Source organism: Typopeltis vanoorti, chromosome 2, assembly GCF_054136105.1.
Source record: "Typopeltis vanoorti isolate ZY-2024b chromosome 2, IOZ_Tvanoo_1.0, whole genome shotgun sequence".
Taxonomy (NCBI): Eukaryota; Metazoa; Arthropoda; class Arachnida; order Uropygi; family Thelyphonidae; genus Typopeltis; species Typopeltis vanoorti.
Genome location: NC_143550.1, coordinates 79,571,205 through 79,595,146, shown reverse-complemented (window position 1 = coordinate 79,595,146; position 23,942 = coordinate 79,571,205). Strand labels below are relative to the sequence as shown.

The window sequence follows — 23,942 nt, the reverse complement described above, 5'->3', positions numbered from 1 at the left end:
ATTATAATAATATATGTCTGTATTACGATTTTTTTTTCTCGATGGGGCCATGAAATATTTTAATTTTTCCAAGGGGGCCTTTACATACATAAGTTTGGGAAGCACTGCCCTATGTCACACGTGATTTTATATCAAACCATGTTCCTCCTTCAATACAAACAGCTGACTTACCAGTCATATCTATTTCCACCATATAACTGTAGCATTTTGTATGTCTTTTCTTATACAAAAGCTTTTCTTTTATACAAAACTTAATTACAGAGTTGTTATATTCAAAATTTTTCTTAGCCTCTTATCAAGTATGCTTTGCATAAATCTTACCTGGAACACTCATTAAAGAAATTCCTCTGTAATTCTCATCAGTTTTATATCCCTCTTTAAAGATGAGTACATACTATGAGAGCTGTAATCCAGTCATCCGGAATTCAAACTTCTAATTTATCCAATGCAACAACTGTAAAACTTTTATATATCTCAAATACTCATATCTGAGAATTTCACTGATATGTACACCTGATTGCATTCCTCTTGAATATTTTCGATCACCATTCTGTCACTTTTTTTTTCATTTAGCAGTGTTTCAGTGTAATTATTCCAGATGTATATAATATCCTTATCTTCAATTTTCAGATCACCTTTAGCACGTTTAATTCCTTTTACTGTACTCCTTCCTCCATTTCTAAGCCTTTTCAACAGCCTAGAGTTAATTTCATGCCCTTTTTTCTATTTCCTTACCAGCATCTTCCCATGACTTTTGTTTAGGTACTATTACATAGTGATTTGCTTTCTTATATGTTTCTCTATATTCACTCAGAACATATTCTTACCTACTGCCTAGGAACTTTTGATATGCTTTCTTCTTTTCCATGGCTTCCTCTTTAATTTCCTGAGTCCACCATGGAGTTCTGACTCTCTTATCCTTTCAGAAAACTTCACCACATGCTTCTCAGCTGAATGAATCAATGTGTTCATCAGTTCTCCTGCTGAATTTCTAAGGTTTGATTCTTGATTTCAAACACTTTTATTTTTTTCTTAAATAATAATTATATATTTAGGTCTACAATTCCTGATTGACTTTGATTCTTTTAAACCCTTCTTACACACTTTTGTTTTCAACATGATATTCAAATTTAATCTGCTCAAATAAAGATGGTAATTAATTCCTGTTTCAAATTCCAAATACCACTGTGAAGATATCAATAATAACATACTATAGCTGAAGTTTTCCATATTTCAGCCTATTTTCATAGTTGACTTTTCTTTGCTTTTACCAAATTTGTTGCATCAGTTATTTAACTGAGATCAACAGTGTGAAGATCTTAAGAGAATTTACAATTGACACTCAGTATAGAAAAATTATAAGGACCACAGAAATAGTTTGTCATAATGGATAACACTTATTATATTCCTATTATTTCACAGCTATTGCTCATAAAGTAAAAAATCTGATCCTCAAAACCCTTATCTGTCCTAAACCAGCTTGTTCTTCCCAAATTTCTCTTCAGCAATTTTTTGTCTTAACAAACTTGATAAGTTAATACTCCAGATATCTAGGATATCTGCAGTTTGTGTTTTTTTACATTAAAGTTGCATTACATTTTTCTCTTTATTATTTGAGAGCACCCACCGACTCACTATCCAGGAATCTATGTTATGATTTCTTCTGTTCCTGGAACTTTAATTACCTGAAACTGCCACTTTAATTTCAGTCTGCCATGAAGTTTAGATTTTTCTATCCTTGCAAACAAAAAGTCTCCACGTGTAATTTAATCAATCAATGTTATGTTCACTGATCGAACATAACATTGTTTAATTAATGTTATGTTCATTTGATACTGATCTTCCAAAGTTTGTTTCTGGTTTTCAAACATAATATCTGCATATATATATGTCAGTCTACACATCTCAAAATTTCAAATCTCTCCTGTACATTCTTATATTCTGAATCAATGTGATCTACAAAAATGAGTCAATAACACTTCTCATATTTCTTCTGTTCTCTTTGTGTGAATTTAGGTATATATTTTCATATTGCAACAAGGGTTTGGAAATAATAGTACATGTCCTGAATAGAAATTCAGCAAGTATATACCATTATTGTTCCCTTTGTTCTTTACTTCAAATATTTCCAAAGCATTTTTATGTATCTATTGCTCATTTACTACTCTGCTATTCAAATCTTCAACAAGAACTCCCTTTCCTTTATGTCATTTCCCCTCCCTAGTAACTCAAAAAATTCCACAAGGGAGCCAGTTTTTGGAAACCAGACACAAATAAGTCTCACTGTTCATTTTCCCTATTTTGAAATTTGCCTATATCACTTAACTTGATATTACAAGTTTTTCTTGTTTAGTGCTGAATACTATTGCTACTCATTTCTTTCCCTGTGCACTACCGCCCATAAATGACATGTCATACTTATTATTCAACAGCATCTTGCCTGTTTTAGTCTTCTTTGATTCAGGCATGCCAATTACATTAACATGCACTTCTCTAATTCCTCTGTTAAATTCACTTCTCTTCATTTGATGTTTCTTATATGAACAATGCCACTCTTTAGTTTTGCTGATTTTGAACTACTGGTACATGTCAATTCATTCCAGTAAACGTTTCACTGTTTCCCCTCACAAAAACAGCAGAGTTCTTGTTTAACCAGAGAACATTTCATCATACTATAATTTAATTTTAATTTGTGGTTTAATCCAACACAGAATACACCTGGTTGGCTAATTCCCAAATTGCCATTTATTCAGTATCTACGTGGATAACCAATAATGTGCCATAACAAGGTCAGGCCTAAACACTAGTTCAGAAGGCCTTGGTGGGTCTGATATCATTTATATAATCCATAGCCAATAATAGTGACATGTTTACAAGAAACAGAATGCAGTAGAAGCAATAAATAACATATGAAGTCATTTCTTTTATAAAATTGTTTTCTGCTAATATGAAGCAGTTTATCTTTCTGCTTTCAAATATCACAAACTGTCATATTTTATACAGTCCTTTAGAACCTCTTCCCATTTTCTTTCTCATGTTTCTTATGCATTTCGATTTTCAGATGAGTGCTTTTAGGATTATCTGAAGGAACTATTAACACTTCTGATATTATCACGTCCCCAAAAGTTTTCAAGTAGCATCTCTATCATCTGATCATTTATCTGCAATCTTTAGTCTTCAGTTTAATCCAAAAGTGATTAAAAGTTTAGTTTAAAAACTATTTATAGCATCTCAAGAAAACTCATGCACAATAATAATACAAATAGTGATATATTAGTATGCATGATGTTTAGAAATTATGTATCTAAGTTATACACATTACGTAAATGACCAACTCTCAACCACTACAAATCCTATCCATCGCTTTGCTGACGATAGCACTCTTCACTCATTCTACCCCTTTGACAAATCATCTAGTTCCCAGACATCCCTTACATTAAGATCATCTGCAACCAGTGCCATAAACACTGATCTCCATACCATCCTTCAGTGGGACAAGGATAACCTAGTCACCTTCAATGCTGCCAAACTACAGCCCTGCCTTTTCTCTTGCAAAAGTGATCTCAGCTCACTTTCCGAGTAATACACACACATCACTAAACAGGATGAACCCTCCCTTCTTGGACTGACATTTACCTCCCACCTCTTGGCACAAAAACACTTAAATCAATTCATGACACAAACACATCACATCAATAGCTTCCTCAGTTTCTAAAAACTACACATTCTTTTTTGCTCAAGAAGCTATTTTACATCCGCCCAGCTATTAACCCTATATAAATTCCAAATATGTCCATCCTTAAAATACTGCACACACACACACATTTGGGGGTAGTGCAGCTAAAATATTGTTAAAAATTCTTGATGCTATCTTGAAGAGAGAAATTCAACTCATGGATAATCCTTTTCTCACAGGCTCACTTCAACCTCTATCTGAGTTACAATGTTCAGCTCTGTGTCTCTTCTACAGATACTTCTATGGTCACTGCTCCTGTGATTTGGCAAACATCATTCCTCCACTTTCTATTTACCCTGTTAAAACAAGAGCAGCTGCTCCCCAACATCCCTTTACAGTACAACTACAAACTCATTGAACCTGCTTCTCTTCTTCCTCATTTATTCCATCAACCTCTGTCCTCTGGAACAGTCTTCCTCATGATGTGTTTCCCAATAATTTCAACCTACAGCTCTTTAAGAAGAATGTCAATAGGTTTCTTTCTCAACACTCATTGGCATTTCACATGCACAGCACTGATGTATGTGCTATAGGTTCTTGTACTACTCGTGTGTGTGGGATAAATATATATATATATATATATATATAAAAGAATAAAGAATACAGAATAACATTTCATTTTGCTATCTAATATTGGTTTGCAACAGTTTGTAAACTCTTACTGCTCCTTTCCTCTTACAACAGACGGGAAAGATAAAAATATAATTTATCTTCCCTTATCATCCTAATCTAGTCTATAGTTTATGATTTCACTGAAGCTACTCCACCACCTCCTTATTTCTCAAAATCTTCATGAATTCAAAATTCTGATATTAGCCACTCTAATTTTACCCTTAAATTTGAAATATATATATATATATATATATATATATATATATATATATATATTGACAGAAAAGTGAAAAAAAATCAGTATAAAACTCAGACCAAAATAACCTATTAGTTATTCTTGGGTTAAATAATTATGAAACAGCAGATGGAGCAAACATTTTACCACCAGTTTCTTCACTTTCAGGAGGCTGATAAAAGGCAAGACCCAAGGACACAATTGCAGCTACCTCCAAAATGATAAGGGTAACATCTTGAAGAGCTTCCCACACTAGCTGCAAAAATGTTTTGGGGGGCTTGGGTGGAATGAGATTGGGACCAAACGTCTCTTTACGGTGTTCTAGATCTGCTGTGGAACCACTTAAACCTGGAAAAATAAATAAATAAATAAAAAGGATAACAATACAATTTTTTATATCATATACTTAGAGTATTCAAATACAGTAACTCATATAATAGCCAATCCATATATCAAGCTCATACTCAAATCCATCATCTTAGTATTTATTAGTCATGCAATAACAAGTCAGGTCAGCAAACGGTTTGTAGTACATGATGAATAATGAGAGGCTGATAATACTCCAATTTAATCAAACATATCGCAACAACATTTCAACTGATACAGTGATGATCATAATCATTACATAAACTTCAACATATTTTGCAACATGTTATAAAAAACATCATTCCTTAGTTAAAATGGTTTCGAAGCAATAATTTACCTCTCTCTGATAACCAGATCCTTTGATGAGATCAGATTTTGCTACTTGAGCAAACATTTAAAGATCACATCTGTAGCATTTTCATTCTCCAGAAAATCTTGCAATTCTGCACCACTTCTGTAAGAAGTATGCCCATCCTTCCATTTCCCCCTTTTCTTACTCTCACCTTGAATAACAGTTAACCAAATATATTTAAAGTCAACAATTCACTTTGGCAAACAAATCATTCTCACAGGGATAAAAATAATATACACATGGACATGTAGACAAACAAAAGAAAATGCAAATAACAGACTGAATATCCTACAGTCCCAAGTGATATAGTCAATGAACAGCATGCTAATATTATTTTTTTTAACAATGGGGAATTTTAAAAAGCTGTGGCAGGTTCCAAAAAATGTCTCTTGGATTGAAATGTATATATTAGAGAATCTGCCAACAAAAATGGACCCAAATGTAACCATTAGTTGGATTTAACACATTTCAGCACATGCCCTAAATACAAATTACTTACTTTAATTCCATCAAGTTAAAGGGGAATAATTGTTTTGTATAATTTTGGAACAATTCATCATAATTTGAACAGGCAAACTAATTCAAATGAAATCAGACATGGCATAAATTATATAAGGATTCAGAATGATAAAATTTCATCAACTTCATCTAGCAGGAGCCAAGTTATTTCTTGCATATAGACAGATATATGGACTGACAAAACAAATCTAAGTCTGGTATTTATGCCGTGACAATAATAATAATAATTAACAACTTTATTCAGTTGTTAAATTATAAGACCAATACTTCACCTTGGTCACCAAAGCATCTTCATGAGCACAAAGACATATCCTACATAAGTGTATGCTGACAGACTGGTAGGAAGGCAAACAACACAGACTGCATGCAATCAACAGGAGAATAATAGGGTGATCCCTCCCCCCCCTCTTCCCAATGGATCTGGTTTGTCAATGGCATGATCAGGAATGCTATAGACACTAGGATGATCTGGAAATCTGTATGTCAAATCTCTTAAGAATGAGTGAAGATAGGTACTGGCTCTGTCCTTTCCATTTCTCCAAAGTGTGTGTCTTTCAAAAGAGAAATGCTATAGACACTGATAATGGAAAAGATCCTCTGGTGAGAAGATAAGAATAGCAGAGTTTTGGTATGATTAAAGGAAGTTAAATCTATATATCAGAGGTATATCCATATGTAAGGGGTGGCAACAAATTTACAGATCATTGTGTGTATGGGGGGGGGGGAGAGCATTGCCTAAAAAAATTTTAGGGTGAGAAGGTCATCATAGAAAAGCAGACAATTATTACTTTCCTTTTCAATGGGGGAAATGGATCCTCATGTGCTGGATGTCGCAACGTGCTTAAAACATTTCCAATGCATTCAAGCCATATTGGGCTGAGTAAAAAACATACCCTCCCTACTAGGAAGAAACACTAACTAGAGCTCTATTGCCAGGCTGGTTTGCATATCCACTTTCAATCACTGTAAACATGAATGTTTGTGAACGTCTTTGGGCAGAAGATGAATTTTATCACCCAGTGTGAGACCACCACCCTGCTCACTTGAGATCAGTAGCTTTAAAAAGTTCCATGATGTGTGGTCTCTAGAGACTGACCTATGTAAAAAATACATTTCAAAAAAAAAAAAAAATATATATATATATATATATATAGAATTAATAAAAGTAGCAAAACAATTCTTAGCCCACCCCCAGCATGGATGTACTGTAGGTTTACAATAAAAACCTTTTGTGGGTGGGAGCCAAATAAAAATAAATCATCCGAGGAATACTTTCTAAGGATAAAATGCATTAAGCTTATCTCTTGCTAAAATGGCACATACTGTCAGAGCTTTGTGGATGACAGTAGTCTCTATTCTTCTTTATTTCAGCCAGAGGTAAGCTTGGTGAATTTGAGCCCTCTGGTCTCTCACCAAAAGCTGTGGGATACAACTTCAGCCTTTCTATTTTTCCACTTCTCTCACATTCTCATGGGACAATAGTAACATGCATGTTACAAAGGCAGACTTCTTGGCATCAGGTTTTTTTTTTTTTTTCTTCAATTCTTGTTTAGATGATCAAGGCAGATCTCCTCCCATATTCCATGAAGTACTGATAGTATTCTCCATCATCAGACAAATATTGAACAGCCTTGATAGTAACATGTCTCCTGGCCCTGATAGTATTCTTCTAGTTGTACTAAAAGCTTGATCTATCCAATAGCATGAAAGCAGACCATTATCTAGCCTGTTCCCCAAAACAAGGGAGATAAAAGTCAACATCAAAATATCATCCTATTTTCCCCTGACTTCAATACCCATAAAAAAATAATGGAAAAGGTCATCAACAGCCAACTTCTTTATTACTGGGATACTCGCAAATTCAATTAGTGACTTGGTCAGTATCCCTAACTAACTTTACTCAACTTTGGACACAATCCATTGAAAAGTTTGGAAAAATTGAAATATTCCTCTTGATATTTAGACATTTGATTGGATCTGGCTTTGTAGCATACCAAGCCACATCTTATGGTATTTCTTCTACCATTTGTAAATGGATTGCAAGCATCCTCTCCAGTTTTTCATTGTGAGACATGGCAGATGATTTCCTTTCATCAGATATGCTTTCACCTACACTCTTCCTCCTATATATCAATGATCTCTTTATAGTTTTGCAGATAAATGATATTACTCTCCATTCCTCTTCTTCATTTATAAAACTGTATAGTGCTTAGGTAATTCACACTTCAATATTTTATGTTAAAGAGCCTCCGTAGCTCAGTCAGTATAGACAAAGCTCTTTAGTCAGAAAGACCTGAGTTCGATAGATTCCCATCCATGACAGGAATTGAACACGTTGTAGGTATTCATAGCTGTAAATCCGTTCACGGGGCTAGTTTGCCTCTTCTGAGTACCCACCACATGCCATTATGCCCATTGTTATCCATGAGTCACATCATGGTAGTAAACCTCCAGGATAGGAGACAGTACTTGAATGGGAAAGGATAATACAAAGGTCTTCAAATTCAATATTCAATTTCACTTTCTCCTCAACTTTCTACCCATCCAAATTAATATACAGTCATACTCCGAAGTTATGCAGTAGGTGGGATCAACAAAAAGCGTGCAAGTCGAATCCGCGTAACTCTGGTACAATTTTGCATACATACAAATATTAGTTAATTAGAACCAAAGGTTTGCAAAAACACCTATATTTTTTAATATAATCATAATTGTAGTTTTTCGTACATAAAAAAAAAGAAAGTTATTCCGATGTCAATGGTTTCATAAAATCTAATAGATTCGTCTGACGGCATAATGTGTTTTTCTTGTCACGCAAAATTTCTTCATAGCAATCTAATGATTTTTTTATTCCTTACCTTGTGGCTACAATTCGTTCCTCGTCTGTGTCCTCCAAAATCTGTAAACCTTTCTTTTATGATTGTTCTTACTGTGGAATCCTGTAGATCAAACTTCTTTGCTAGCTCACAAATTTTCATTCCGTCTTCAAAATCCTTAATAATGTCGAGTTTTGTTTCCAAAGTCAATGTTTTTCTTTTCTTGCTAGCTGTAGAAGAATCGGACTTGCTTCCTTTGGACGACATTATTATTTTTTCATCATCATCAAATTCCTGCCATGTACCCTCAAGGGGTGTACAGGATATGATAGTACTACATGAAAAAAATTACATCATTATTAATTTCCTATCTACAATTTTCCTCCAAATCAGTCTGTTACTTGTCAAGACTCCAACATTATCAGATTTTATATTTCTATCGTCTAAGGCACTTTGTACTGTATCAATCCACCTATATCTTGGTCTTCCTCTGGGTCGTTTTGCTGCCAACCTGACAGAGAACACTTGTTTTGCTAATCTTTCTTCGCCCATTCTGTTTAAGTGACCATACCACCTGAGATTAGCTCTGCTAATGCATTCCTGGATGCTGACAATGTCAAGTTCTTTCCTAATATCCTCGTTTTTAATATGATATTGCCATTGATGCCATCTGTTCACGCCTATAATCTTTCTCAGGACTCTCATATCTGTGGTCTCTAGTCTTTGGTCAAGTGTTTTACTTCTGACCCAGCTCTCAGATCCATAAGTTAAAACTGGTTTGAACACTGTCTTGTATACAGCTAATTTAGTGTTCTGACTAATTTCTCTCTTATTCCAAATGAATTTATTCAACTGACTTCCCACCTTGTGATAAAATTTTTATCAAGAACATAACATTAAACAATCGCAAGGTTTGTAGACTATAAAAATCGTGTATGAATGGAGAACGCGCGAAACACATCAGTGCTTGTTTACAGCATGTGCGACACTGGCGAATGAAACTGGCGCTGGAAAGATATGACTAGTGGTGAGGCCTAAAGCAGATGGGAATACGTACATATATGAAACCACATAACTCCGGATTCGCATAAGTTGGGGTATGACTTTACTATAAACTGACCAATCGCTTATGTATGGAATTATCAGAAAAAAATGCAGTAAAACAATACCTGAGTCTATAATCACTTTTATGTACTTCAACATATAACTTTGCCATGAAAAATGATTAAACAGAAACAAACTGAAATGGTTCATATAATTTCAAAACTTTCCAAATTTTGTATGTCTCTGAGATACCTAACACCAAATTTGTGTAAGACCACACATGCTCAACATGTTGTGGTTCTATAACATCAGTATATCATGTGATATCCTCAAACAGAAGGCCTGACAGCAATGAACCATGTTTTTATAAAGGATTTATAACAATAAAGGGGGACATTGTTGCTTATGTCCATAGCAATCCTTAAGCTATATGAGTCCAATGGGTGGTGCTAAATGAGCAACAGTGATAGGCAGACAGTTCATCCCAAGGATCTCCTGGCCAATTTCATGCCTACTGAATATAGTGACTTGCAGAAACCAGAATTTAGAAACACTGGCCTACACTATGTATTTATTAATTAAATATTGAATCTATTAGCAAAGCTAAATGCAATTATTTATCGAAATTATTGTTAACCAGCGATGTTGATGTGATTGCTGTCAGGAAACACATGCTGCTGATCCTGAACAACTTAAAAGAGGTCAATATTTAAAGTTACACTGCTATTGGCAATTTATCAGAAAGTATATGGAATAGCATCGTACATGTGAAATCGTCTTAAAGAAGTTTTTCTTCTATCTCAAAATATTGAAGAAAACATACATACAGTAGTGATAAAAGTTCAAGATATTACAATTATGAATATTTATAAGCCACCTGGATCATCTTGGCTTGAAAAAATTATTCCTATTGCTGGACATCCCGCAATTTATATTGGGGACTTTAATAGTCACCATGAACTATTAATTATGCTCGAAACAACGAATGTGGTGAAAAACATGTTGATTGGATAAAACTAAATAATCTTCATTTAGTCTTTGATGCCAAAGACAAAGGCACTTTTTTGATCTGCAGTCTGGAAAAGAGACTATAACCCTGATTTATGTCATCATCATCATCTTCCTTATACCCTCTTTTACCTTGCGGTGTCGAGGGTCCATTGATCATCGGACCTCACTCCGTTTACAGGATAAGGTGGTCAGCCTTATGCCCCGGTGTATCCTATAGCCTGTAGTGTTGAGTTCTCAAGGCCGCTTTGCAGGATGAAAAACCCCAGAATAAACTGGGGAAAACACCCTGCTGTCCACGCCCAAGACTGGCTAACTCGGCTATGGCTGAGGAAGATCCTTCAGCTCCTCATGTCACCGACGGGAATCGAACCTAGGACACTCCTTCCCCAGGCATATGGTTGCGAAGCGCATAGCCACTAGGCTAACCGCGCGGACCTGATTTATGTCTTGTGAGCAAAAATAATTTAGGTCACCCTATGCAAAATTTGAGAAGGTCTTAACTGATGTTCCTCAGTCAACATAGAGGGTATTAATTGACACTGGTATTTCTATTCTACTTGTAAGATCAATGCCTTTTCCATGTTGGAATTTTAAAAAGGCTAACTAGAATAAATATGCAAATGACCTTGACAAATGTATTAGCTGGACCAATAAGTAGTAATTTTAATCATTTATAGGCATAGTCCTGTTTGCTGCCAAGAAAAGTATTCCTAGAGATATTAGGCATAACTATATACATGGTTGGAGCAAAGAATGTGAATTACTTTATAATGAATATCAAATGAACAATGACCCAAAAACAGCAGACGAACTTCTAGAAAAATTGGATACATCCCGAAGGAAAAAATAGGTAAATACAGTTGAAGGTATAGACTTTACTCATTCCAGCCGTAAAACTTGCACTTCTTAGGAAACTAGGTGGTGGTGCTCCAATGATTAAAGAACAACCAAGAATCACCCCAGATCAACTAGTTATACATATTGTTAACACATCACGTGCCCCAATCAATAAAAATCATACAAGATATATTGAGAGAAAATTAAAAGAATTTAACAAGTCTTCACCTATAACTTCAAATTTCTCACATCCTTTTAGGCAGAAAGAAGTTGAAGCAGCCTTAAAGGAATTAAAGCCTGATAAGGCTCCTGCTTTTGAGAACACTCATCCAGAATTTTTGATTAATCTGGGAAGAAATGCAAAATTATGGTTAACTAAGTTCTATTCTGACATACTTACAATTGGTAAATGTCCCACTGTTTTTAAAAAAGCTAAAATACTTTCAATTTCAAAGCCTGTTAAGCCTAATCATAAACCCGAAAGTTACCGACCCATTACTCTCCTCAGTTGTTATAAACTCTTTGAAAAACTTACTTATAATAGAATAAGTCCCACTATTTTTATTTATTTTTTTTTTTGAATATATCCCAATAGAACAAGCTGGCTTCAGACCAAATCGTGGGTGTTGTGACCAGGTTCTCTCTTTAGTAACTCACATAGAAACTGGTTTTCAAAAAATGTAAAATCATCAGCAGCCATCGACACTGCCTGGAGACAAGGCTTTCTATATAAATTATATAAAATTATCCCATGTAAAACAATAGCCCATATCATTAACAATATGCTAAGAGATAGAATATTTATAGTGGCTATAGGTAATAAAACTAGCAGCAAAAGGAAGTTAAATAATGGATTGCCACAGGGATCTGTTTTATCTCCCTTATTATATAATCTGTATATACCCGATCTTCCTGTCACTACATCAAGGAAACTATGTTATGCCGACAATAAAGCAATAACTATACAGCATAAATGTATAAGTCATACAGAAGAGAGTCTAAAAACTGACAAATCTATACTGGATGAATATTTTAACAGATGGAGACTCTGTTTCAATAAGAGCAAAATAGTAATATCCTGTTTTCATCTAAATAATAACTTGGCAAATGGGGAACTAAAAATTGAATTGAACAACACTATACTTCAATATAATAAAGTCCCTAAGTACTTCGGAGTCACACTTAATTTTTCTCTCACTTTCAGGCAACATCTTTCAAATTTGGCATACAAACTAAGGACACGTAATAATATTCTACAGAGACTCTGTGGCACTACTTGGAGTTCAAGAGCCTCTACTCTTCGGACAACAGTCCTTGCTTTGGTATTCTCGAGTGCTGAATATTGTGCTCCTGTGTGGCTAAATAGCCCTCACACAAAGATTATCAATTCTCAATTGAATAATACCTTAAGATTAATCACAGGCTCTATTAGATCGACTCCAACTTATTGGTTACCTCTTTTAGCAGGCATTATTCCTACAGAACTACATAGATTGAATTCTTTAGTCTGTGAATTTCAAAAAATTGCTGGTAATCTAAACCTACCTATTCATCAGGATCTTCCAACTCTTAAAGTCAATAGACTGAAATCTCGCCATCCATCACTACGAGCAGCGGAAGAACTAGTTCTAAATAATTTTAATCCTTTATCAAAGTGGGAAGAAACATGGAAGGAAAAATATGAAAAAACATTTGCATAACATCTTTAAAGGTGATCAAATCATTACAGGGTCGGATCTACCTCGCGAAACCCGGACAGTACTAAATAGGATTCGGACAAACCATGGCCTATGTGGAGATTCTCTCTATAAATGAAATGGACAATCATCTCCAATATGTGAATGTGGTGCTCCACGACAGACTATGCAACATATTGTAAAAGAATGCACCTTTCATGCTTATCAGAACTGGAGTGACTTTTTACAAGTGGCTCCTGAAGCTGTGACCTGGATTACAAATTTAGATCTGAATTTATAATGATATATATGTTTTTTCTTATTATAACATATTAAGACTTTTTATTTTTAACTTTTATTTTATTTTTATTTTAATTTTTCAATTCCTTGGATTAGATCTATGTTCTCCTTCAAAGTTTTTAACTTAAAATATTTTAAATTCTTCAATCCTATTACTATATATCATGATTCTCTTTTTTAACATCATATTTTGCCATGAGGTATGTATGTATGTATAATGATAAAAGAATGTTTTTAAAATTCTGTGGCAACAAATTCCATTCCATCAAACCAGCTTTTAGCTAACAAAGTGAATGAGGCAGTGGCTCTTGGCATGTGGTGTTCATGATACTCCACCACTTGAGCTCTATGGACAGTGGCATTGTCATACATGAAAAGAAAACTTGGGTCAACTCCAACAGAATAAAGTCACTATAGGGTTTCAGGATTTGTTCTCATTACCTCCTTATAGTTACATTATTCCTAATCAAAAACACGACGATGGGCGTGGTCATTGTTCATTATTTCATCCCACCCCACATCGAAATATTGCCTCTACTGTAAGTATCCCTTTCTTGGATGTTGGTGGAATTGTACCACATTTTTCAGCATTTTTTTTATCTCTTCAGATCAAACAACATCTAGAATCCATCTGTAAACTTGGGATTCATCAGAGAACAGAACTGTGCTCCATTTTTCAGAGCTCCAAATCACATGTTGCCAAAGTTCTGTAGTAGTTTGTGATTAATGAGATCCAAACCATTGGCTTTCTTGAGAAGAATCTGTTTGAACTGGGCTTTCTTAACACAGTCCAGTTGGAAATTCTTTCACCTGTGGCACAGTGATCTCAAGCAGCAGTTGGTTACAGGTTATCATAGGGTACAATCTTGCTGCTGGAGCCAGATAGCTGTCATTTCTGGTTGACATAGATATCAGGCATCATTGCTCACATCATGTAATGTTTTTTGTCTTCTGAAACTGTGTCTATTTTGTGTTTGCCATGTGTGCCAAAGTATGCAAATACCCTGCTTCAAGTCCAACAGCCCACCATCTCAAACAATCATCTATATGATAATGATGACACTTGCATCTTGAAGGTGATGGAGATGTAGCTACCCTACTGAGCAAGCCAAAAAAATGGATATGAAGTAATGGTTGCAATCCATGTTTTTAAACACAAGAGTAATATGCACTGTATGTAGACCTATTGAGTGGGAGATCAATGCCTATTATGAGTCTGCCAACTCCATGGAGAGTGTAATAATAATATTGAATAATCACGATTGGAGATACTGTTTAAAAAAGATATTAAAGAAAAAGTTTCGTTTTATAAGGCATATTCTGGTAATAATTTGACCACATTTTTTTATTAAGCTAAAACCACAATAAAGAAATAAAACCCGACAAGTTTCGTAAGTTGTTTGACTTACATCTTCAGGGGTAAAAGGTAACTTAAAGTTTAAAACAACAAAAAAGAGAAATTATTCAAAAATAGTTCATACTATATAGTTGTAGCCGTCTGACTGTTCATAAAATTAAAAAATCAGAATGCAGATTCAAAGCAGTGCTAAGTTTAAACAATGCTGGATGATTCCATGTTCTATTGCTCACGTTCATAATGTCCGAGGTCTGACTGAGGTATATTTTTTTATCAAAGCTGACCAAACTTGGTGTAGAATTAAGCCTTGGTTTTTATTGCATTGTGTTGGAATTCTAAGCATGTTCGCAGCTTCTTTAAATTTCCTTATGTAACAGTTTTTTTCTATGTAAGACATGTTTGTTTTCTGCCCGAGTACATTGTGGCCGGTGGAAGTGGTATGGAAAGCTAGACCTGATTTGTGTTCTCTTCTGTTTTGCACATCCTTTTGGTGTTTGTTCATGCGTATTTCCCCAGATCTTCCTGTCTGTCCTACGTAGCAGATGCCGCAAGAACAATAAATTTTATAAACACCTGGTTTTTTTAAAGGATGATGTAGAGGTTTCGGGGGATATAGAAATCTTGAAATTCTTTCCAGCGGCAGAAAGGCTACTTTGATGTTATGTTTATTTAGTAATTTAGCCATCTTGTCTGTAACATTCTTGATATATGAAAGCATGACAGCGTTTTTGAAATCTTGAAAAAGGATGTGCAAAACAGAAGATGAGATGGTGCCGTACTTCCCTGTAAAAAAAAATAAAAGGGGGGAGGACTCAAGGCAGGTGTATCATCATACGATAAATAAATAAATAAATTGGATGGAGTGATTGAGTGAAAAATGATCTTATAAACTCTAGACATAATGATGGCATAATATTATTATTAACATCTGACCTCCAGGAAGTCAAAGGACTCATTGTTGGAAGTATGTACTCTCTCATGCCAACAGATCATCAAACAGTGCATTGAAAACCCATTCACAGTTTCCACACACCATACTTTCAGGCAATGCATTTCACTCATCAAACACTCTTCATTCAGAGAACCGGCTTCTCACACCCTCCTTATACAGCTTCCGTGGATGGCCTCTAGTTCTACCCTTGACTCCCTTTACTCTAAGAAAAATCTCCGTCACATTAATCCGGTAATAACCTCTCACCAACTTATATGTCTCAATCATATCTCCTCTTCTTCTATTCACAAGGCTCTGTAAGTTGCATACCCCAATCTCTCCTCATATCTGACATTCCATAGATCTGACACTAACTTAGCAAACCTTCTCTGTGCCCTCTTCAATACATCCTCATTCCTCTGAAAACCAGGTGACTAACCAGATGTGCATGATAGTCCATATGTGGCCTGATTACAAGTGACCCATAACCGCTTTGCTTCTGCATGTCAATGTCTTCTGCATTATTGCCATAATCCATTGAGATGTTCTTACAATTTTAGCAATGTGATCCCTAACCTTCAAGTCTCTGTCCATCATCACTCCCAGATCTCGTATCTCCTCCACCTCCTTCAAGATTTCTTCATGAACTGAATACTCTGCATCCCAACCTTGCCTACCAGTTTTCAAGACCTTGCACTTTGCAACATTAAATTGACAACTCCATTTATTTTCCCACTCACAGTCCATTCAGATCATCTGCAAGGCCACAAATGTCTGTTCTATTTCTCATAGCCTTTCCCAATGTTGCATCATTGGCAAAGAGCTACACATCTCCAGTTGAAGATGAAGCCCTTTGGTCATAAAAACCTGGGTTCGATTCCCATTCATGACATGAGGAACCTTTATCTAGTCTGTTTCGATGAAAAGTGAGTTAGCCGGTCTCATACGGAGGTAGGGTTTTTGTCACCTGGAAACTCAGGGTTTTTTCGTCCCCCAGAATAGGCAAACCAGATCTGTGAACACATATGGATAACAATCAGGTTTACTTAAGGTCCAGTCATAGGCCTGATTTGTCAGCTATATGTCAGTCTCAAGCCCAGATAAAATCGGAGGGTTGAGATAGACTGAGATAGGGTTTTTCATCCCCCAGAACAGGCAAACCAGCCCTGTAAACACACATGGATTACAGTCAGAAATACTTAAGACCCAGTCATAGGCCATTAATGACCCGGTCATTAATGTATAAGTTAACACGTTCACTGCCACGCTACTCAGTCATAGTTTGTTCCCGCACGTCACGCGCTTTCGCGTCTTCAAGGTTACTACGAGTAATCTCGTAGCCAGCTTATCAGATAGAATTTTGTTTCATACGCCAACTACGAGTAATCTCGTATCACTTCCATCTATATATTACATGTGCTGACGCCAGTGTTTATTGCGTTTAGTTCAGTTTTAGTTTCTAGTCTCTAAGAACCTTCAATTTTGCCATGGCCAGTAAAAGAAAACTTACTGATATAGAAGTAGAAGCTTATGCTAATATGAGCAATGATGAATTTCATGAAATATTTGGTTCCAATTCCGAAGATGATCCTACACACGACTCTAGCGGTGACTCCGATGATGAAGAAACTTTTGAAGATGAAGTTAGCAACCAGCCAAATACATCAACTTATTGGGAAAATTCAGAAGAAGAGCCCCCACAATTTGACTTTGTTGAAACTGCAGGTTTTAAAATTGACACTGGAAATTTCAGTATCAAAAGGTTAGTTGAACTTTTCTGAAGATTTTCTCACAATTTTATTAGAACAAACCAATTTATATGCTTTACAAAATATTGAGGAAAGCCGAATTTTACTGAGTGCTTTTTTATTTCATTGATTGGTTTTTATTTTTATTGATTTTACTAGTTTTAAATTGATTTACAAATTACGTGTTATACTACGGATTAACTCGTGCTTGGCATAGGAGGTTGGTAATCGACATACGAGTATACTCGTAGTTGGCTTGTGAAGCTCATATACGAACTACGAGTATACTCGTAGTTGGCATCTGAGGCACATACACCATATACTATATTTTAGTTGAAATTATTTCCCTTCTACCAAGCCCCCAGACATGCTCTCCGCTTTATTCAGAATCCAAGGGTTCAAATTAAGGTAATTATACAAAGGGATAACTCGTGTTTGGCATAGGAGGTCGGTAAATCGACATACGAGTATACTCATAGTTGGCTTGTGAAGCTAATATATGAACTACGAGTATACTCGTAGTTGGCAGCGAACGTGTTAAACAATAATAGTCCCAAAGTAGATCCCAACAACACTCCACTAGTGACCATCCTCTTTTGGGATACCACTCCTCCATATACAACCTGCTGATACTGATGATACCTGTCTGACAACAAACCAGCTATCCACCTTCCTAGTCTATTATCTAATCCCATCTGTTTCAGTTTAGCTACTAACTTGTCATGTGGTTGTCTATTAAAAGCCTTTGAAAAATCCAAGTACACCATTGTATATGTATCTCCTTTATTAAGTGAATTTGTCACCTTGTTGTAATACGTAAGCAGACTTCTGAAACACAACCTCCCCTTAACAAACCCATGTTGACCATTATAAAGAATACTGCTATTATCAACCCATTTATGAATCCTGATATGCACCAACTTCTCCAATACCTTACCAACAATCCCAGACACACAGACTTTTTTGTAATTTGTAGCCTAAGCCTTATCCTCCTCTCCTTTGTGAAGTGAAACAATTTTTCCCACCTTCCATTCGTTTCGAATGATTTAAAAAAAAAAAAATGAGGAAGATATTTGTTTATGAAATATAAATAACTAACCAATAATAAACACCAGCTGTATACAATTGGTAGCTCAGTAAATAACTAATCCAGGGATCGGGGTGATTCATCTAGGCATGGCAGGAATAGCTGTGGATGATGGAGCAGCAAATCATTTTGTAAAATTTGTTGTGCATAAATGTGTATTTGTTTCAATGTTTTATTTATATTTTGCCTGGTTTTCCAAGAATTTTTGTTCATTCGTTGATGATCAGTATACACTTTTTACATAGTAATTACACATAAATGATTTCCAATCATCACAGGAATTATCCGTGATGATTGGAAATTTCACAGGATTAGTGAAAAGGTGGATACCTTTTCACTAATCCTATGTTCATATATATATATATATATATATATATATATTTTGTCAGTGGCTTTTCTATCTTATCAGTAATAGATATCTCACATATTCTAGTATTTTGTTTGAGATCAATAGACACAGTTCATTTCTTATAATACATAGGATTCATTCTTATTGAGGAATAGATGCATTTTTACTTACTACATCTGCACTTTTAGAAAACTGGAAACATCCCATCCCCAACACACTATAGCACAGAAACAAGAAAAACGAGTGGTTTTATTGTATTGCTAAATATAGTACAGATATATATATATATATATATATATATATATATATTTGAAGTCTATGTACTATATTTAGAAACAAGTTGTGTAATTAGAGACAACTGGAGGGACCCGTCATAATGAAAACACATCCCCTTCTACAAACACTATGTTACACACACACACACACACACACACACACACCAGAAACAGTTTTACTGTAGTGCCAAACAGAGTAACTAAATACATTTGTCTTAGGATAATCTTTCCAATTTTCAGCTGCAGAAAATATGTGTAATATCAGTTTATAATGCATTCACCAGGCTCAGAAAGCACACAGTTTATGTAAAGCAAACAAAGATGCATAATTTGAAATAATTTTGAATTACATTTAATATTTTCAATATCATTAAGACATTTCACAAATGCTAAAAAATACAAATAAAATTTAAATGAAAAAGTTGCAACTAACAAGCTGTATAAGCTTTGTAAAAGTGTGACTGCCTGATGTGGAAGCAGCATACATATGCTAATACTAGTTCCCACTGGTGGCTTACATGTGCAGACACTGCCCAGTGCAAACATTAAAAAAAAAATATGGAGAACAAACAATGCCCTCCTCAATGTTCCATTTCTTTAGCCTACATAAAATGCCATTCTAGTGCTAACTAACACTAATAGGAATCTTCTTCCAGGTAGATAACCTGTACATTCCAGAGATAAGAAACAGAAACAATATCTGTTTTGCAGATTAAACAAACATCGTAAATAAACTAAAGAAAAAATGAAGTTAATGACTTAAGTTTGGAAGAATATACTTCAAACAAAGTAGATGACTTTCTGTCCATCAATGCTGGCCTAACACAAGAAATGAAAACTAAAAATGCTGAACTAGAAATTGCTACTTTTGAACTCTGTCTGTCTGTCTGTGTGTGTGTGTGTTGGGGAGGAGGACCTGAGAAAAATGCATATTAACAGGCAATGTTAGAAAGAAGACTATCTATATAAAAAAGAATGTTTTTCTCATGTTATGTTAAACAGAATTTAGCTTTGATGTAGTTTCTAAATAATTAAGTTGTAAATTTTTTTTCCCACTAGAGGTCATGCCAATAGAATAACCCATGATGAAATCATTTTTCTTCAGCTTATCATGTGTAATGTAACTCAGCTTGTCCTTGTATATACTCCAAATGATCTTAATATGAAGATCGAAATGGCAGGAAATTAAAATACTTATTTATAACACGGTTGTAAAGTCCATAATTTCTAAAATGAATGGTTGATCCTAATATTGGAATTGGAAATGTTAATCTGAGCTCTTTCCTTCATGCAGATAATGTTATACTCCTAAATAAATCTAATTATCATTATTAATATTATTATTATCACCCGAAGACCTCATAGAGTCAAAGACTCATCTGGGAGGTCCTTTTATCACACACACATCTCATCATACCGTGTCTTAAACACACTCAAACTCCCTGCAGACACCACACTCTCAGGCAAGGCATTCCAATCATTCACAACTCTGCAGGAAAAAAACCTGCCTCTCACTCCCCTACTCACACCCTCTTTATATGACCTCTGGTTCTCCCCTGATCTCTGACTATTGATCTCATAACAACCCCTTACCAACTTGTAGGTCTCTATCATATCTCTCTTCTTCCTCCTGTCCACCAGACTTTGAAAATTACATCTTCTCAATCTTTCCTCATACTCGACATTCCAGAGGTCAGAAACAACCTTAGTCAGTCACCTTTGGACCCTTTCCAACATCTCTTCATCCATAATACAAGTCTTTATGACTCCTTAATTAAACTGTATAACTGCTGTAACAAATTTCATATGAAAATTAGCAGTAAAAAGAGAAAGACTATGAAAATAGATAAGAACACTGAAAACATCAACTGCATTTTTGATGAAGAGAATGACATTTAAAATATTTCTTATTTTGGCACACTGCTGATTAAAGATGGTAAATTAAATATGAAAACAGACAATACAATAAGCAAATATGGTACAGTGGGAAAGCCTGGTGAATAAATATATATGGAATAAAAGAAATTAACCAAAATAGCAGTATACAAGATTGCATTCAGACTAACTTTAACTTAAGAATCTGATAGCTGGGTTAGAAATAAAAGAGCTGATCAAAGACCAGAGACCACAGGTATGAGAGAGAGGGGAAAATTAGGAGAGTGAATGTAGAGATTATAACAAACCTGGAGGTGTAATGATATTTATTCAATATATCATTTCAATTCAACTCAAGACATTTATTCAAAATTATCTGTTAATAATAATATTATCATCACTGCTATTTCCAGAGGCTTCTATGAAGTCAGGAACTGAAGAAGGGCTACATATCAACTGCATCAGCTGTTGTACTTTTTCTTGAATTCATTCACACTTCCTGCATTCCCAACCTCCAAAGACAAACCATGCACCACTCTATGAGAGAAAAATCTAGATTGCATCCGTTTCTTGATTGTATTCATACTCAGCTTACATAGATGCCCTCTCATCCTCATTCTAACTTCCATAAAATTAAAGTTTCTATCTGTCGTTATGATCCTTTTGGAAGTCTCTATAACATCACATCACCTCTATTAATCGCATCTGCGATCCACAAATTCTCAATCTATTCTCATAATCCATATTTCACATTCCTGATATTACTGATATTCAGAGCATTGAAGCCTCCAGAAACACATACAACACGACCACTTGGCAAGTTCTGGTGTGGCACATCACCAAGCATCTGTTAATGTCTAATGAGTAGATGGATGATGTACTCAACCCATTCTGTTCAATGCAAAGTACAGATTTTCTGCCTATCCATTTCTGTATATAAGCTCTTACCAACTTTTCCAAACTCTTCACCATCACTTCAGAGATGATGATGCATAAATAATTAAATACGTCAGTCTTTGCACCACCCTTATGAAATGGGATTATCATGCATTCCTTCAAGTGCTGTGGAGTCTTTCCTGTGCTAACACGCAAATTATACAGCCAGGTCAAAGGTATATCAGGAGATACTGTTTATGAAACAGTATCTCCTGATATACCTGAGTTTCTTCATCCAGTGTAGAGATAGCACTGAGCTCCATGTTACTAAGATGGGTTAATAGCTTTCGGAAAAATGGGCACTGATTACTTCAACAATCTCATCTTCATCTGCCACCTTCAAACCATTTTCATTCAATATAGTTATTCTTCCACATTCATTCTCTCTTTCTTTTACTTGCAACATAATGACAGAATTGTTTTGGGTTGTCTTTCATACTCATGCTTTCCATACAATACTTATAATTCTGCTGGCCTTTGCCTTATAATTTTCATAGCTGATGTCATCCTTATGTACATAGAATTCCTTCCACATTGTCTTTTTCTCAAGAATGTTTTGCTAATAAGACTGCAGATTCATTTCGCTCTACCCTATTTATACTTAGAACTCTAGGGACACGTTTTGATATTGTATCATTCACATATTTTTTAAACAATTCCATGCACTGACAATATCCTTTTCCATCTAGCAACCAATATAATGGGATTCAGCCTGGTATTCTTCTCAAATGGTCATAATTTGCTGCTTTGTAATTCAGCAATTCACATTCACATATTTTTTAAACAATTCCATGCACTGACAATATCCTTTTCCATCTAGCAACCAATGTAATGGGATTCAGACTGGTATTCTTCTCAAATGGTCATAATTTGCTGCTTTGTAATTCAGCATGTACCCTTTTCTGAATAAAACACCCATATACTTAACCACTTCCCAGATCAATACAGCATGATCACTGTTTGCCAAATGGAGAAAGAACAGTCACATCTTTAACTGAAACTACACCTGACACTATGATCAAGTCTAACACTCTCTGATCTCGAGTTCCTTTTGTCATATAGTGCTAAAGAAAAGTTGTCTTGCAACAGCTCAATAAATTCTGGTAATTCTTCTGATGAAATCTAACTGCTACCTAATCAATGTTCAGATAATCAAGTCACCCATGATGATTACTCATTAAGCACCCATCAGATTGATTTGGTGATGCATTTTGCTGGCTTTATCAAATGTTCCACTATGTCTGTGACATGCTACTAGGTATCAGATCTCGTCAGATTCCACCTCACAACGGACAGTTTCAAACTCATTGCCACATAGAAAATTATTGCTAATATTGCACTCATAGCTTTCTATCCTAAGTAGACTCATCCCCTCCCCCCCCAATTTCCTATCTTGTCTATCCTTCTTAAACATATTCTACCTTTACACTCAACAACAATTTATCTATTCACATCTCAGAGTCAGTTCTCACTAAGGCCAACAATCTCACAAAGGCAACATTTATTCAAATTTAAACATTTAAACAAATTTAATCCCTTTGGTCCCAATATCCTTGCCATTTGTGTGAAGGCAATAAATCACTTCCATGTTTTTTTTTTCTTTTTGTGTGTGCATGCACGCTCACCAGTGCAGTCTGCATGGTGCTGTTGGCCAATGAAAATCTCTATTCATATCTAATGCTTCAGTTATACAGACATCCTTGCAGGCATGCACACAAACACACAAGTCTCAACAAGATGAACAGAGAATCATCCTTTCATCATAATGATTAAGCATATTCATAACATTACCAAAGTTGCATAATTTAGTAGCTGTTATACACAGATTCTCACCATTCCACCCATCATGACCTAATTTTCCTGCCTCTTCATATTAGATC

General features: G+C 35.2%; 1 protein-coding gene across 10 annotated transcripts in view; it reads right to left on the bottom strand.

Moving 5' to 3' along the window:
* PMCA (plasma membrane calcium-transporting ATPase 3) overlaps positions 1-23,942 on the bottom strand; it is a 1,392,263-nt gene that overhangs the window by 936,267 nt on the left and 432,054 nt on the right. For all 10 annotated transcript variants that reach the window (XM_090412026.1, XM_090412017.1, XM_090412079.1 and 7 more), the window contains one exon: positions 4,731-4,931. In XM_090412026.1, coding sequence (XP_090268152.1) covers positions 4,731-4,931 — 201 coding nt within the window. The remainder of the gene's footprint in view (positions 1-4,730; positions 4,932-23,942) is intronic.